Source organism: Phlebotomus argentipes, unplaced genomic scaffold (genome assembly GCF_947086385.1).
Source record: "Phlebotomus argentipes unplaced genomic scaffold, Phlebotomus argentipes genome assembly contig_39, whole genome shotgun sequence".
NCBI classification, from domain to species: Eukaryota; Metazoa; Arthropoda; class Insecta; order Diptera; family Psychodidae; genus Phlebotomus; species Phlebotomus argentipes.
The window spans coordinates 1,185,078-1,198,681 of NW_026776182.1; the positions used below are offsets into that span (position 1 = coordinate 1,185,078).

Sequence of the window (13,604 nt, forward strand, 5' to 3'; positions counted from 1 at the left end):
ACAAGATGACAAAGATTTCGTCGATGGCCAACATTAGAATCATAATACACGCAAACTGCTCAAGAGCATGTCTCGTAACCACTCACGCACTTGAGAAGACGACAAGACAGTTGAGATGGACTCTGTTTCTTTCCTACCTCATCTTCTTCTTCTTCTCTCTAAACAATCCCCTTCCGCCTTGGCAAAAGGAAGAGAAAGTCAGATTCTCCTGGGATTTAATTTCTCTTCTTTTCCCTCAATTTTGCAATTTCTTGCAGATAGGGCAGACGGAAGACAGAAGGAATCGAAAGTGGGAGGCACACGATGCCTGGAAATTGTATTGAATAAATTCCACATGGACCAAACATGCGAGCAGACCGTATAAAATATAAACATATGTGTGGCGACGACCAGGAAAAGGGAAAAATGCAATTTATTCATAGTTGTCAGCAGGAAAACCCCCCACACCGTCATTCTCAACCCTCGCAGCACCGAAAAGGTACTTTTCTATTACTCTGTGAGCATTGGACACCCGAGGGGCCCATTCGATCGCACCTTCGCAACCCGCCCACCAATTCCCATTGAAAATACCGCCAGCCAGAAGTATATCGCACAATTACTCTCACAGGGAAAATGTCTCACTCACCTGAATTCGCCGCGAAAGATGAAAAGCCCGCGCCAGTTGTATGCAATTAATCTCACGCAACTGGAAAAAGCCAAGCGGAAGAAAGTGAAACAGAGACAACGAAAGTGAATATGCCGTAATTAATTAAGAAAAATTCTACCTCTATAGATACTTCTTTTCCTGTCTGTGACCCCAATCCGCGGCAGACGCTGGGGAATCCTCGCGACTCATTCCACTCACAGTCAAGTGTCTGGCAATCGCTGACGGTTCTTGCCCAAGATAAGACACCAAATTTATCAGCACTGTTCTTAAAAACACCTTCGCAGGATATTATCTAGGATATCCCATCGTGCAAAAGGAATCTCAAATAACATTCAAAAAACCACATATTTTCCTTCAATAAAACCGTCTTCTCATCTTTGTCTTTTCATCTGCATTCTTCACAGTACAAATTACTCTCCTTGGGGTTATCCATCGATATTCGTCTCGTGTGATTAGCGTAATTTTGATCGAAAAATATAAGTTCATCTGTAATATCATTTGATCTGAAAGAAAGACATCTTCATTAGCCACCAACAATAAGAGGGTAGAAACTAGAGGAAGGAAAACTCACAGGCATGTTAAGGCCACGAAGTATCGATGTATTAATTACGAGTGGCATTGATGACTTCCCAGCACCCGTCGCACACTCTCACGGGCTTCCCCAACTGTCCCTGGGCATTTGGCAAGGGTGCCATTTGCTCTGAGCAGTTGTGACAGAAAATCTCGCCACAGTTCCTGCAGTGATGCTTCCGTCGCGTGATGCTGAATTCACGACTGCAGCTGCGACACTTTGAGCTCAACTTATCCGGCGTCCACACTCCGCTGCCCGTGATGTCCGTTGTGCTGGCGGCGAGACTGCTATCGTGGCTAGACTGTCTCTCCTTCAGTTCCGATATCTGCAGCTTGCTCACGCTCAGCTGCATGCCCAGCTCCTCGAGTGTGTACTGTGCCTCCTGCCACTTCCTCTTCAGCGTATTCAGCTCCGTCACGACCTTCTCATGCTTCCGGGCGTCGTCTCGCAGCTCCTTCACATTCAGCTGGAGTGCATTAATCTGCTCCTTCAATTTCACTTCCTTCTCCTGCAGAGAATTCCTCCACTCACGCTCAATCCTCAAGTCCGCCTCCACACGAGCTGCTCGCTCCTCGCAAGCCATCATCTGAATCGACAGAGTCTGCGACGTGTCCTGCAGAACAGCTAAGCTCGTGGTTTCTGAAGAGTATCTGGGAAGTTTTTAATGTGACAATTAGATCATTTAGAGCTTCATTAAAAGAGAAATGCGGGTAAATTAAAAGAAAATCCAGAAAAAGTACCACACAAAACTTAATTAATGATAATTTACATATTTTATTTCTTGCCAAAAACATCTGTCAAAATGAAAATTATACGTTAAATTAGGATAAATATAATTAAAAATAAGTATAAGTAACACTAAAGTAAAGCAATTAAAACTGCGTAAAACCTTGTTTTTGTTGATCTTTATTTTTGTAGTTTATTATACATAATTAAATGACTTTTTGAGTTCACATTGTTTTTAATAGAGTCTGAAAACCATTCTGTGACTCTCTCTCTCTCTCTCTTCACTCACTCTCTCTCTCTTTCTCTCTTTTAAGGAGTAGCTTAAAGGTTAATATAATTCCATTAGGAGACAATTTACTCATCGTAGCACAGTGTCTTGTATTTTTTCTGGATTTTCATATCAATACAATATATTTTACACAAATACAAAAAAGGCAAAGTATTAAATGATCATACTTGCTCTCTAATTGCGTTAAAGCACTTGCCATGGCCTCTTTCTGGGCTTCAAGCTTCGACAGCAACTCAGTTTTGTGCTTAAGGGATGATTCGCATTCCTATAAAATATATTCAATCACGTGAATTTTCCACCCTTTGACTTAACAGACAACAAATCCTCCCATCCATCCGTTCACCATTGGGAGAATCGTCGTCCAGAGAGGAAAAATCCAATGAAGAAAAGGAAAAAGTTCAACAGCATGGTGGTCAAATGAACAACTAAACTCCGCTCAACAGTGAAAGCTTGGAAAATTATTCTAAAAAGATGCTCTCGCGAGACGAGGATTTTTCAATCAGTCGCTTTCCCCGTGACGTGAAGCGACGACGAAGCCACCGACGGAGTGTTCTGTTCCATCGGAGTCCTGGCAGACTTTGTCTCCACAGAGGGTGACTTTCGCATTTTGTTGGCATTGAATGGCGGTATTGGATCGACACGCAAGTGTGGCCGCTTCACCGGCGGCACCCCCGTGGAGGGTGTTGTGGCCAAGGGTGAGTCCAATGCGTCAGATCCCTCATACTTCTTCTCCAGTGTTGTGAGTATTTTGCCAATCTGGGATGCCTTTGCCTGCAATCTCGACACCATTTCACCCTTTTGAGTGAGTTCTCCCTCGCACTCCTGTGTTTTTCACAATATGTATCAACATCTTATCCCATCATCAGGGCAATCAATGGTTATTTGGTGATGTCTTAAGGAACCCAGGGAAATCATAATTCTCATGAGATCATCATGAGATTGTGCGGATAACATGAAATGGTTTTGAAGGATTTCTACCCCTTTTCAAAGGGTGAGCAATTTTACCTGAAGCTTCTTGTACATTTCCAGATTGATTTGCTTTATGTCCTCCAATTGTCTCCGCAAAGATACAATCGTGTCCTGCTTCTCATGAATGTCCTTCTCCAGCAACTTCATTGCCATCTCCGTCTCAGCCTTTAGGGAAACCTAAGAGGATGTAAAAGTTAAATAGACACACTCTCTCGTCACATGCTCAAGAGGGTAGAATAATATAATTCCCACGAACTAACTTGCAACTCCAATTCTCGCTCCAATTCTTGCCTCTTCTTCTTCTCATCACCCAACGCCCTCTCGAGTTCCGGATCAATTCTATCGTGCACATTCAAGTTCTCTCCAGCATTTGCATTTGGATTGTGACCACTTTGGCGCAAAGCGAGATTTTCCGCTTGAAGAGACAACAAACTATTCCTAGCTATAGCGAGATCCTCCTTCATCAGGGCATTTGTGGTGGTCAGTGATTCTAGTTTCCCCTGCAGATTTGCCACAGTTGCACTGAAAAACGAAGGAATTTCGTGGATCATTTGCTAACAACACACCAGACTGACATGAATTCCCGTACTTCAGGTGTCGATTGAGCTCCTCTATGTAGTTCTTCTGGTCAAGCACCGCCGTCATATGTTCCGAACTTCCCGTCTCCACAATCGTGTGCACCTCATCCTCTGGACTCGTTCGTGTGCTTGAGCGAAGGTACAGGGAGAAATCAATTACACCTTGCTGAGAGTCCAGATCCTCCTCCTTCACACACAAGTTGCAGTCAATCACATTGAGCCCCACGAGAATGCCCATGATGAGGATCACCTCGTCGCTCATCATAAGAGCATGAGGTTCATAGTATTCAGCTAATGCCTCATCGCGATTGTCCACCAGAGCTTGAAGATAATCGGCAAGTTTCTTCTGCATCAGTGCCAGCCGAAGCCACGCTCTCGCCCGACCAATCTGCGTTCTCACCGTGGGCAAATCTCTCACACTCGCCGTAATGTCTTGAGCCTCAACTGCATACTTCTCCACACTCTGCAGAATGTCCCACAGCTCCTTCTTTGGTCCCAGCAGTCCTTTCTTCGGTCGCAATCCATGCCTCAACACATGCTCCAACACAATGAAGAAGTGCTGCAGCGGCAAATGATCCGAATCCAGCATCCGGCCGAAGCGCAGTGACTGTTCCAGCAACTCCTTCACCACCAACTTGCAGATGTTCACCAGATTACTCCTCTCGATAGCCGCGGGATCACGAGCTGAAAGAATCGGAGGTGAATCACAGGCGACTGTGCAACAATAAACAGTGACAAAATGCTTATTTTTCCTCAATTTCACATCGTCATCCCACTGATGATCTTCATTACGATATCAGCCCAGAATGGCCATCAAAATCACAAGACGAACACATCAGGAAGTGTTCTGTTCGGACCTAAAGGAAAATTCACATTGTGTTGCCCAGAAGACACTTTGAAACGCCTTCAGAGCTTACAAAAGACATACAATAGCATTTTCTTCACACCGGAAGACACGCAATGCTCCCGATGTCAACTGTACAACGCGATCTCCAAACATATCGACACTGTTGTGTCTGAAGAGTTCAGAGAAGCTTCCAAATTGATTGTGGACGAAGAATTTGGAAAGTATTTCAGTGAAAAACTCGTGGAGAAGAGAGAAAGCTTCTACAGAGGAGAAGAAAATTTGGAGAACATCCTGAAAATGCAGTCACTGCTTGAGAACATTCACAGAAATCTTAAAATCCCCGAAAACACTTGGATGATCAGAAAATCTGTTCGGAAAACACCCGCAGTTCCTCTCTTTCCCAAAGAACTTGAGGGGAATTTCAATGGCATGCATTGTGAGGACTTTAACGGAGAAATTCCAGTCGTACGAAACCACAAATCCCCCTTAGAGATCGCATATCCCAGTGGAAGAAGTTACAACATTAATTCACCAGAATCCTTAAATTCTCTCGTGCAGTTTTACGCGAAAAGCCACAAATGCTTGAAATCTCAGAAAGAAAAGATTTCACACTTCAACGAAAGACTCCTCAAGTGGATCAACCACCAAGTTTTACCCATCTTAAGTCATTCCCAAAAAGTCCTTCCAGCATTTGGAGCAATTCATCGGATCAACGCTACCGTTCATAATGAGGATCTTAAAGTCTCCATCAATAACTTATACTCGAATGGATCGGAGATCCCAAATAACACTCTTCTAATCGTGAGTGTCGTCGCATCAGTAGTGCTGACAATACCTATTCTCCTCCTGACAATCTATTGCTGCATCTGCAGAAAAGCGAGAAAATCCACTCCGATTCAGGGTGCGTACGAGAAATTGAGGAATTCATCGAGTTATCAAAGAAAGAATAGTTTGAAAATTTCCCCAGGAAAATGGAATAACAGTGACGGAGAGGAAATTGAGTTGTTCTCTAGAAGTGTTGGGAACATGGAGAGTGATTCTGTGGAATCGCTCCGATTGGAAAATGCCACAATTGTTCACACGAGTCCAAGACGGAAGATCTTTCGAGAATACTCCACTCCAGCATACAAGATTCTCAGCGAGAAGAGGATCAAACCAGAGCAGACACAGTCACTCAAAGAATCCTCCTCCAAAGATGCTTTGTTACCTCAAGAGTCTCAAGATAATTCATAAATGCGTTCTTCCCTAAAGACACGGTTTTTTTACCATTGAAATTTGTGAATCGTCCTGATGAGTCCCGACCAATTACGCAGTTATTGCCACCGGAGTCTCCACCACCCCCTCCGGACACAAACACAACTCCGTTCTCCTTCGCGGCCGCTGAACTCCCATCCTGAATGTCAAGATCCTGCAGCTCCTTCAGGCACAGCCACTCCCCGTCCACGGAGACGCGGAAATTGCAGAGATAGATGGTGTCCTGCGCCCCCACCATCTCCTCCATTGTCTTCCCGGTCTTCGGCAGCTGGATTTGGCGGCTTCCATTGTTATTGGACTCACTGTTCCCATGCAGAGCTCTCATTTCTTGCATTCTGCCGAGAAAAAGTGCTGATTTAGCGCTCAATTTAACACACTTCACGCTGAAAATGTGTTGAATTTTGCCACAAGCCCTACCGCAACTTTTTCACCTTCTGGGCGATATTCAATTTTCCAGCATTTTCCCACTGCAACTAGGTGAAATCCTCAGCAGGAGACACTTTCTCCAGCCGGAAGGAGTCCCAGAGATGGCGACTAGACAGATATTGAGGGTGTAAAACGGTGAAATTCGAGAGAAATGTGATAAAAATATGCCTCAAGACTTTTCTACGTTCTTCACTAAACACTTTTCAGCTAGTACATTATTGATTTTTCCACCCTCTTTGTGACAGGCTCGAACTCCCGTCCCCCATCCTCACCCCCCAGGACCCTTAGACACAGCACACACACTCGTGCAAAAGAGAAAACATCTCTCGGCGAAAGACGCGGTAAATCGTGTGCCAAAATGTTTGGAATGCTGGAAAAAACGGTTTTCATCCAGATTCATCAGGGGATGAAAGAATGCCGGACGAGGAAAGACAAGGTCTGAAAAGTAAAGCAAACACTTACCTCTTATCTTCTTCCCATCGAAAGTGACAAGCTGCGGTTGCGGCTGATGGGAATTACTGGCCGGACGTCGTGTGAGGGACTCTGCTATGGATGAGAGTGATGGGGAGAGACTTGGGGCGCCGCTGGGGGCGGAATCCTCATCAGATTCATTGCGAATGAACAAACTTTTCCACTCAACACCAGACATTGCACTCACTATCACCGACTTTTACACTAAAAATGCACTCAATTGATCACCAAATATTCACTATCATTATCTGTGGACACAAACGAATCTATCTAATGACAATTTTCATCATTTCCACGGGGAAAACAGGGATATTTTGCGGAATAGCGAAGAGAAAATCGCTCGGTGTTTACGTCGACGCTCAAACCCGACTGTCACCTCAGAGGATCACAAATATTGCACTCAATGCGGAAAGATTGACTCTGCAAATGGAAAGTTTTCAGAGTTTAGTGGAGTTTTGATCAGAATTTCATGTCTGTTTGCATGTGGAGAATATGAAAAAAATTATGAGAATAGAAAACAAGGGATTTCTTGTGTTGTCCAATGTTTATTTGCCCGATTCTCTTCTCGTGGCCATCAGAGAAATCACAGTTCTCATAAAGCCCCAAAGATTCTTAAAGACTCACCGTGTGTCAGTCGTGTAGGACACATTCCACAGTGGGTTTGGGACAAGTTCCACACGAGCTGACAGCCACTCACACACACGCACGCACACTACTCCCTTTTTCAGTGCGGAGGCGAAAAGCAAAAACAGTGCACACATGGACGGAGAACAATAAGCTCTGCGCCTTTTCTCTGCAACATTATCAAATCTCTCGTTGGAGCAAATTTCATCGATATTGTGTATCCATCCCGGATCGACTGGCAGGCGAGATCACTCGTGACAATTGAGTGGTAGTGACGAAAGAGTGATTAGGAGAGAGAGGCCCACTCGCGTATCCAGTACTCTTGACTCAATCTCAGGGCAGATTAGTCAACAGGGACGTGCCGAAGGGAGAACGTCTCAGAGCTGGTGAAAAGCCAAGAGACTCCCAGCGAAATCCCCTCTCAGTCAACCACAAGGCATTATTCGGTAAGAATCCCTGAGGGAATTTACAGGTTTTGGCGTGAAAAGTGTGCAAATGGAAAATAACTAGTAGTGTGTGTCACCCATTGACCAACAAAGAGTCTCGCTTTTTCTATCAATTCCGCCGCTTTTTCAACCATTTGCGTCTCATTTTGCGACTGAGAAACACTGTGAATTGATATTGGCAACAGATTATTGCACAATGTGAGTCAAATCTCAATAGGAAACGATCGTGAAAGGTGGTAGTTATCTCGACTCCGGAAAGTTCATAGAGTTCACGCCACAGTGCATGGAGGAATTTCTGGAATACGCACTGGAGTGCGCCAGAGAGTGCCTCGTCTCACTCCTCCAGACACTCGCCAGTCCGTGAGAGTGCCAGGGACAGAAATTTCAATGTAATTTGTGTACGCACAGCACAGCACAGAGAGTGGACATGGGTGGTTTTCTCACTATCCACAAATGCCTAAACAAACAGAGAAATGTTATCATGAGTCGGCATAAAATTCCATTTGGGCTTCTTTTGTGCTCAACAATCCGAGGACAATGTGAGAGAAAAAAATGACACGATCCACATGCGCGAAGCCTTCTGGCAATTGGCGTGAGATTTTCCATGAAGAGGATCATCCAAAGCGATATCACTATCTGTGCTGTAGATTCCATGGAACATCTCCACCAACTCCAGAGACACAATAACCGATAACAGAACCACTGATACAATCTCTTATCAGCGACCATTCAATTACAAAATCGCCTAACTCATTGTAGAGAGTGAAAAACACTTCTAGTTTTCTTCTCCAATCGTTATCACCCAACTCGAGAGATAAGGGCAGACAATTTCACCCAGTACTTTTGTCTTCTCCAACAGGGCCGATCTGAATCTTCACATGACGACCGTTTCCAACTGAAAAACACCAACCATGAACGCAACAATAATGAGTATTGCCAACATAACGAGCGTCTTCTTCGATGACACCCTCCAATTCGTGTGCAAGGAACTCGTGGACAACTATGTCCCAGACTTCATCAGCACAATGCCCTACAGACCCTGGATGTTCTCCGTTCTCGGCTCCATTCTCATCGGACTAAGTGGCATTCTGCCCCTCCTGCTGATCCCCATTCAGTCGGAGGACGACAAGAAGAAGGGAGTCAATCGTAAGTAAATCTCAGTCATAGTGCAATAAATCACTCTCAAATTGGACATTTATAAGAGCCATTCTGTCGTCTTATCACGACTGAATGTTACGTGCAGGCAAACAAAACTGATTTGTTTAATCGATTTGTGATTTTGCACACCTCAACGACCATTTGGGGAAAAGTACACAACGGCAAAAACCGAACAAAAATGTAGGAAGCTTGTGTCGATCTTATCCAACTGGAAGATACGCAGAGAAACCATGTCAGGAGGAATACAGAAAACCAGAGAGACTCTGATAAGAGAACAGTGAATAAAAAACACAAAGCACTGGGGCTAATGAGCCACATTATTTCAATGCAACTTCTAAATATGATTCACGATGTTGTTATCTCGTGAAATATTTGCGCTGTTTTGTTTTAGTGGCGAAGAGAGAAAGAGATAAGAATTTATCCGCTTTGCAAAAGGGGGATGACTAGGAGAAAAAAGACCCGTGCGAAAGATGATCTTGGAAATTAAGTGGAACTCAAATCTAATTCTGACTTGTTCAACTGTCATGTCTTATCATTCACGCGTAGTTACTCTAATCGTACATTACACTTTTATGCAATTTATCTATCTATAGATTAATTGCTGATATAATTTCAATTTGTTGTCTCGTGGCCAGCGACAAGCATCTGAAAGGCAAAAATCCACTGAATACTAAGTACCTTCTAAAAAAAAACCTCGAAAATAATCACATTATTTGTCATAGTGAATTTCACAACAATATTTAACATTGCAAGAACAAAAAACTGAAGTAAAAACAATAATTTTCTTCCTATCAAGAACTATAACAGACTATGATTTCCCTTAGCGCATAGTGAAACACGAGAGAATTGATATTGCGAGCATTCGCGATAAATATGTATATTCAAAGAGGCAGAAAGAGAGAGAGAGAAGCGTACAAAAAATAGTTATGAAGGACAACAAGATATCTCGATGACTTACAAGGTGATGAATGAGGAAAGAAATTGATTTGTGTTTATCTTTTCCCCGTTTTCAGCTTCTGAGTCCAAAACTCTGAAACTCCTCCTGAGCTTCGCTGTGGGCGGTCTGCTGGGTGATGTCTTCCTCCATCTGCTCCCGGAGGCCTGGAGTGGCGATGTGTCCGCACCCGGAGAGCATCCGTCTATGAGAAGTGGCCTGTGGGTGCTTGGTGGCATTCTCATCTTCACCATTGTGGAGAAGATCTTTTCCGGCTACACAAATGCCGACGAGAACAATCCACAGCCAAAGTGTGTGGAGATTGCAAATTGTCTGCTGAGGAAGCATGGTGGAAAACTGCCCGCCAATGGCGAGGTCATCAAATGCACCGTGAATGGGAAGTGTGATATTGAAGATGTGCCAAATGGATGCTTCCTGGCCGCACAAGAGCGCAAAGACAAAGAGCCACAGCGCAAAGTAGCCGGCTACCTTAATCTCCTGGCCAATTCCATTGACAATTTCACGCACGGCCTGGCAGTGGCGGGCTCTTTTCTCGTCTCCTTCCGTCACGGTGTTCTGGCCACCTTTGCCATCCTCCTGCACGAGATCCCGCACGAAGTGGGAGACTTTGCCATCCTCCTGCGCTCGGGATTCAGTCGCTGGGACGCCGCCAAGGCGCAACTTCTCACCGCCGGCGCGGGACTTATCGGTGCTCTTGTGGCCATATTCGGCTCCTCAGTCACATCAGCTGTGGAGACTCGCACTTCGTGGATAATGCCCTTCACGGCCGGTGGATTCCTTCACATTGCCCTCGTGACTGTCCTGCCGGATCTCCTCCAGGAATCTGATCCCCGAGAATCACTGAAGCAATTCACCGCGCTGATCTTCGGCATCGGACTCATGGCTTTTATGACCATCGCATTCGAATCCTAAAGCACTGACACACACCCATCAATCTGCCATAGATGGCGACACAAGCTGTCCAATCGTCATCGCCACACCTAGAGCCCAGTCTAGTCTAGAGGAGATGACTAGAGCGTGAGTTTAGAGAGCAACTGAGAGTGCTTACAGCTGCGGAGGTTTGTTAGAGAGCGGGAAAATATGTGTAAATTGATTTTGTATACTCTTCTGGCGCAGACAAGAGGTAAAACTCCAAGGCATGTGATTTGAGACAAAAGAAAAATTAACTATGTATAGCAATTAATGTTAAATATTGTTGAGTATATCGTAGAGAAGTAAAAAAAAAAAATATTTTTCTGTGGATAAAAATTTGTGTGTTTCCTTTCATGCCCCCAAAAGAACGCATTCAGAGCGTCTTTATGTTCAATTCTCAGTGGGAAATTACAAAACACGGAGTGAAATAGAAGGCACCAAATTTAGCGACAAATAAATTTCAGGCTTTAGTGGTCAGAAACGGAGGGTAAATAAAACAAAGAACAGTCTCAAAACACACTCCAATCGCCATATATGGAATAGAGCCTGTATGTTATTAATAAATATTTAAAATAGTTGCCTTTTTCCATCGTCTCACACGAAATCACTGTTTGCGCGAAGGCACAACAGCGAGAGAGAGAGAAAGAGAAATTAACATCAAATTCTGATGATCATGCACAAATATCTAATGTCGAGAAATACGTTCAACACTACGAGTAACATCTTAAATTTCACTCTGGAGACGGTGCGATCGTTCGCGTCCCCTCAAGAGACGCGCCTCGGCTGGAGTGTCCGATAAAATGTAAATAGAATAAAATAGACTGGAGGAAAAATAAAATATAGAACAAGTGGAGCAATAGAGAAGGGAAATGATGAAGCAGATTATTTGTACAAATGCTTTTCAATTCCACTCTATTTGTCTGAATGAACCAAAAATATGATATATACGCTCTCGAAAAGGGAAGAAAAGACATCTTTAAAGATCTTACAGACTGTTCGCAGTACAAATTTAATTATTTACCGCGATATTCTCTTGAGATAATGCCACTCTTTCCCATCACTCCACTCTTCATTCATTCTCCTCTAAATATGCTCCCCAACCATTTGTTAAGTGTCTCGCGCATTCGTCGTGGCGACTCACAGTGCATTGTGCATTTATACACGCGTGACATTTTAAATTCACATTGAGAAAAGACTCTTCCTTATGCAAATTTATTGCAATTTGGTGTGTGTTTTTTGGCAATGAAAATGTTTTAGTCAAGCGATTTTCTCCCACCATGTTTGTGTTATCAACTTCACCAACTCCACATTATTATTATTTAATTCCATTCACTTAAACACCTGGGAACATCGCGACTTTTTGCTTGGTTTGTTGCCAATAAAAAAAAGAGAGACATTTCTGCATTATTTTCAGGCTAAATGTGGGTAAAGAAATAACAAATTCCCTCGTTCTGGGAAACAATGAATTTTATATGTCAAGAAAGGGAAAATAAAGAAAAATGAAATGATAAGCCAGTGTCTTGTTGGGCTCATGAGAACCATGATTCAATTTGAAGCTGAAATAATACTACAAATGCGACAGGACGCGTATTATAAAATATTGTGAAATTATCTTTACAGTAAATCAAGAGAAATCGATGTAAATTTAATTGGCAATATTCATCGAAATTGATGTATATTAAAATTCTTTCTTGCATGATTACAAGAAAGCTGGAACACGCGGAAAAACACGAGTACAAAATTGGTTTATTGTGATCCCACACAAGAAAGTCAGCTGACTGGAACAGAAATATATATCTTACAACATATTTTTCGTGATATTCTCACGAATAGAACGCGAGGAATTTTATGCTGAAGACTTCAAAAATGTTTGTCTAATTTCTTTATCATGATCTCACTTTTATCCTTGGCAGTGTTTATTTTAGAAATCTCACGAGAGAGCTAATCAATGCGCCATGAATCATCGGAAGCGATTTGCGAATTGATGGAAGCAATAGATGTTTTCTGAGAAGTGGACTGGAAATGTGAGCGAGAAGAAACGAAATGTTCTCAGAACAATAATATTAAATTTCTCAATAACTCCACCAAAGAGTTTGGCCATCGAACGGTCAAGACGCTTTTACTTTGTCACATTGTGAGCTGCAATTTTCTTTTGCATCCACTCAGTGGTGATATTTTTTTTAATTCCACTTCTCAGTTTACACATACAATTGGGAGCATTCAAAAGCAATGTAGCCGAGTCATAATATAACATTTATGTGCATTTATGGGTAGGTCGTTAAAATTCGCGAGAGTGAAACAAGAATCAAATTGACCATTTTGCAAAAATATCTTTTTTTTCTCCTCACAACTTTTCTCAAAGACTTCTTTTGACATTGCATTTCATGCAATTTCTTGCCATGCATGTTGTATTAATGTTTTTTTTCTGCACACTCTGGCCGATGTGGAAAATGACAGAGTGACAAATATTACACTAGTGACTCATTGCCCACTCATTACACATTGAATCACAATATTGATTGGGGAGCAATTGAAGATGCTGTTACTCAGTGCAGTGAATAAATCTCTAGTTTACGAGAAATATGACCACATTCTTACTTCACAGTGAGTGACCAATTCAAGTCCATTAATGGACTCGAATTGAAAAGATCAAATTGTTGATTGAAGCAAAGTGAGACAGTATGTGAGCTTCTGCTGACACAGAAAATTTTAGATTCAATTTCAAGACGAAA

At 42.9% G+C, this 13,604-nt stretch overlaps 2 protein-coding genes across 4 annotated transcripts; one reads left to right on the plus strand and one right to left on the minus strand.

The window, feature by feature from the left end:
- Window positions 1-976: 976 nt before the first annotated feature.
- On the minus strand, window positions 977-7,150 carry LOC132263711 (RUN and FYVE domain-containing protein 2). 3 transcript variants are annotated; one of them, XM_059763636.1, is made up of 8 exons: window positions 6,298-6,497; window positions 5,893-6,215; window positions 3,791-4,463; window positions 3,462-3,723; window positions 3,238-3,378; window positions 2,400-2,497; window positions 1,218-1,867; window positions 977-1,149 (listed from the first exon to the last, which is right to left on the minus strand). In XM_059763636.1, the coding sequence occupies exons 2-7, from the start codon at window positions 6,212-6,214 to the stop codon at window positions 1,249-1,251; spliced, it is 2,115 nt and encodes a 704-aa protein (XP_059619619.1). In that variant the 5' UTR covers window position 6,215; window positions 6,298-6,497; the 3' UTR covers window positions 977-1,149; window positions 1,218-1,248. The 3 variants fall into 3 exon arrangements, with proteins under 3 accessions (XP_059619619.1, XP_059619620.1, XP_059619621.1); XM_059763637.1 differs by lacking the exons at window positions 5,893-6,215; window positions 6,298-6,497 and adding an exon at window positions 6,769-7,150; XM_059763638.1 differs by lacking the exons at window positions 977-1,149; window positions 1,218-1,867 and having other exon boundaries at window positions 2,439-3,054; window positions 6,298-6,504.
- Window positions 7,151-7,403: 253 nt separating this feature from the next.
- On the plus strand, window positions 7,404-11,208 carry LOC132263794 (zinc transporter ZIP13 homolog). Its single transcript, XM_059763777.1, has 3 exons — window positions 7,404-7,847; window positions 8,707-8,993; window positions 10,019-11,208. Exons 2-3 carry the CDS (start codon window positions 8,759-8,761, stop codon window positions 10,870-10,872), a joined length of 1,089 nt encoding a protein of 362 aa, XP_059619760.1. The 5' UTR covers window positions 7,404-7,847; window positions 8,707-8,758; the 3' UTR covers window positions 10,873-11,208.
- The last annotated feature ends 2,396 nt before the right edge of the window (window positions 11,209-13,604 follow it).

Coding starts and splice junctions, on each gene's coding strand:
- LOC132263711 (XM_059763636.1), bottom strand. CDS start 6,214: ATGCAAGAAATGAGAGCTCTGCATGGGAACAGTGAGTCCAATAACAAT. Junction 3,379..3,461: donor AGCGAGAATTGGAGTTGCAA/GTTAGTTCGTGG, acceptor ACATCCTCTTAG/GTTTCCCTAAAGGCTGAGAC. Junction 2,498..3,237: donor AAATGTACAAGAAGCTTCAG/GTAAAATTGCTC, acceptor TATATTTTATAG/GAATGCGAATCATCCCTTAA.
- LOC132263794 (XM_059763777.1), top strand. CDS start 8,759: ATGAACGCAACAATAATGAGTATTGCCAACATAACGAGCGTCTTCTTC. Junction 8,994..10,018: donor CAAGAAGAAGGGAGTCAATC/GTAAGTAAATCT, acceptor CCCCGTTTTCAG/CTTCTGAGTCCAAAACTCTG.